Source organism: Nicotiana tomentosiformis, chromosome 5, assembly GCF_000390325.3.
Source record: "Nicotiana tomentosiformis chromosome 5, ASM39032v3, whole genome shotgun sequence".
Lineage (NCBI taxonomy): Eukaryota > Viridiplantae > Streptophyta > Magnoliopsida > Solanales > Solanaceae > Nicotiana > Nicotiana tomentosiformis.
In genome coordinates this window covers 50,720,422-50,723,633 of record NC_090816.1, presented here as the reverse complement: position 1 = coordinate 50,723,633, position 3,212 = coordinate 50,720,422, and the positions used below count along the sequence as shown (strand labels likewise).

General features: G+C 36.2%; 1 protein-coding gene across 1 annotated transcript; it reads left to right on the top strand.

The window, feature by feature from the left end:
* Nucleotides 1-2,167: 2,167 nt before the first annotated feature.
* Nucleotides 2,168-3,212, top strand: LOC138892337 (uncharacterized). The gene is made up of 3 exons (XM_070176044.1): nt 2,168-2,230; nt 2,372-2,465; nt 2,863-3,212. The coding sequence occupies exons 1-3, from the start codon at nt 2,168-2,170 to the stop codon at nt 3,210-3,212; spliced, it is 507 nt and encodes a 168-aa protein (XP_070032145.1).

Below are 3,212 nucleotides of genomic sequence, written 5' to 3'. Positions count from 1 at the left end.
GTACGGTAGAAGGTTGAGAGAACAAGGGAATTAAGATGATTAAAAGGTGCCGATTTAGGTGTTTTGAGGAAATGATGAAGAGGGGTCGTTTTTTTAGAAGAAGCAGGAACAACGCCGTTCCAGAGTCCAACGCGTCATGTGACTCTCTCATGGTCATGACTGACCTGGTCTGGGAGATTGGACATAGATTTGTCCATAGAATTTATGCGGCCCGGACTGGTTTAACACACCCAAATGGTAACCCCCTCCCGCTTTCATATTACACATAAAGTCACATTTGACTTGACCTCAAATAAAAATTATTTTTGTAGTTTTAGCCTATCCACCTAATTACCAAGCAATTGGCCACAACAATTCTAAATTATTTTAATTAGCCATTTTAAATATGCAAACTAAAACCCAAAAATGCAACAAATAAAGGACGACAAGTACAATTTTTTGTTATTAGTTTTTCGTAAATATTAATGCAAATAAAATGAAATCTAGAATGCAAAAATGCAATTATGCAGAGCAAAATAGAAAACAATTCTTAAAAATCTTATAAAATTAAAAATGACTAAAAGAGGCTACATTGATGTAATTTTGGGAGTAATATTAAACATGACAAAAATTATATGCTTACAATAGTATTCTTGATAAATAGAATTTTATAGATTAAGATAAATTAGATGATTCAACTCAACAATGATTTATATATATTTATGTAATAAGAATCATGAAGAGTAGATTCTGCAAAGCTTTTTGCAAGTGAATGAACATGAAATACAGTGTGAGTCATGTTCATAAACACATATGTTGCTTCTTTTGGTTCTTTCGATTACATACCGAAAATATAATAGATATATTAACAAGATGTGGTTAAAATTAATCATTTGATAAGACCTTCATATTCTTATAAATCTAATTTTGTAGCTAAAAAAAAAAGGAATAAGACTTTTCAAATAAATCATCAATTGCATGCTTGCTAATTATTTGATAATATTCGGGGTGAAACTATATTATTAGCTTTCATTTATAAAATATAATTCCTTATGAGAATTGGTAAAATTCCTTATGAGTTATGAAAAGATTACCCCCTTAACCTGAAATTTTGAAAGTGTGGGGGTCGGGAATGTATTACCAAAAATTATTAGCCTAATCATAAGGGAAAAAAGGAAAAATATTTATTTAAATTATAATATTGATGACTTACAAAAATTTGTATTGGAAGATAAAAAAATATGTAGTACTTCTGGCTCTAAAAATTATTTTGCTTTTAGTATCATAGTCTTTTGGGTGAAAAATTTGTTGAGTTATGACATGTTTCCTACTAATTTGAGAATTTTCGGCAGAAGTTAAAATTGGTTCTATGTTTAGAAAATTTTATTTTGGTATTTGGATATGGAAAATTTCTTAGGGCTGAGAGTCGGTGTTGCCTATGGATCTCGGCCCATACACTGTGTATTGTGACGCTTCACGAGTTTTTCTTGGAGCGGTATTGATGTAGGAGGGTAGGATGATTGCTTATACATCCAGAAAATTGAAGCCTCATGAGAAGAACTATCTCGTTTATGATTTGTAGTTGGCGGCGATTGTGCATGCACTTAAGATTTGGAAGCATTACTTATATGGTGTTCCATGCTAGGTTACATGGATCATTCGATTATTCAACATTTGTTTAAGCAAAAGGATTTGAATTTGAGTCAATGGAGGTGGCTTAAAGTGCTTAAGTACTATAATATCACTATCTTGTATTATCCGGGTAAGGTAAATACGGTGGTGGATGCCTTGAGAAGGAAGGAAAAGAGTATAGGGAGTTTGGCATTTATTCCAGCTGAGGAGAGGCCTTTGGCTGTGGATGTTCAGGCCTTCACCAAAAGATTTTTGAGATTGAATACTTCTGCGCCTAAATGAGTTCTTGCTTGTGTTGTTGCGTAGTCGTCCTTATTTTAGAGTATCAAGGCTCGCCAGTATGATGATCTACACTTGTTGGCACTTAAGGAAACAGTACAGTGAGGTGGTGCTAAGAAGGTGGTTATTAGGGATAATGGTGTTATGCGACTTCAAAGTCAGATTTGTGTTCCTAACATTTATGGTTTGAGAGAGTTGAGGAGGTGCACGATTCGCGGTATTCTATTCATCTAGGAGCTACAAAGATGTATCATAATTTGAAGCAGCATTACTGGTGATGGAGAATAAAGATGGACATTGTAGGGCATGTCTCGAGGTGTTTGAATTTCCACCAGGTCAAGTATGAGCATAAAAGACTGGGTGGTGTTCTTCAGAAGATTGATATACCGGAGTGAAAGTGGGAGCCAATTACTATGGTCTTTAGGATAGGTTTTCCATGGAGTTTAAGAAACTTTGACGTCATTTGGTTCATTGTTGATAGGTTGACCAAGACGAAATATTTCATTCCGGTTATGACTTTCACACTTTAGAGAAGTTGGCTCAGATCTACATTAGAGAGATTGTTCGCTTACATGGTGTGCTTGTCTCTATCATTTCAGACCATGGCACTTATTCCACATCGCACATTTAGAGGGCTGTTTAGCGTAAGTTGGGCACACAAGTGCAGCTTAGCACTGCATTTCACTCGCAGATGGATGGACAATCCGAGCGGACAATTCATATCCTTGAGGATGTGTTAAAGGCATGCATTATTGATTTTGGAGGCCATGGGTATCAATTCCTATTGTTGGCGGTGTTTGCTTACAACAATAGCTACCAGTCCAGTATTCAGATGGCTCTCTATGAGGCCTTATATAGTAGGCAATGTTGCTCTCTGGTTGGTTGGTTTGAGCCTACTGAGGCTAGGTTGGATACAAATTTGGTATGTGATGCTTTGTAGAAGGTGAACTTCATTCTTGAGAGGCTTCGCAGAGCTCAGTCCAGGCGGGAAGAGTTATGCAGACAAGAAGGTTGACGATGTGGCATTTATGGAAGGTGAGAAGGTTCTTCTTAGAGTTTTTCCTATGAAGAGCATGATTAGTTTTGAGAAAAAAGAAAAATTTAGCCCGAGGTTTATTGGTTCATTTGAGGTGTTGGAGAGAGTTGACGAGGTTCTTATAGACCTGCTTTGCCTCCTAGTTTTTCAGGAGTATCTAGTATTTCATGGTTCTATGCTCTGGAAGTACCATGGAGATAAGTCGCATGTCCTGGACATCAGGATGGTGCAGTTGGATGAGAATCTAGCTTATGAAGAAGAACTGTTGGCTTTTTTTGATAAATAG

Excerpts from the sequence above, each read along its gene's own strand:
- LOC138892337 (XM_070176044.1), top strand. The coding sequence starts at position 2,168 with ATGGAGAATAAAGATGGACATTGTAGGGCATGTCTCGAGGTGTTTGAA. Across the intron at positions 2,231-2,371 it reads TTGAATTTCCACCAGGTCAA|GTTGACCAAGACGAAATATT; the intron begins GTATGAGCATAA and ends CATTGTTGATAG. Across the intron at positions 2,466-2,862 it reads AGAGATTGTTCGCTTACATG|AGCTCAGTCCAGGCGGGAAG; the intron begins GTGTGCTTGTCT and ends GAGGCTTCGCAG.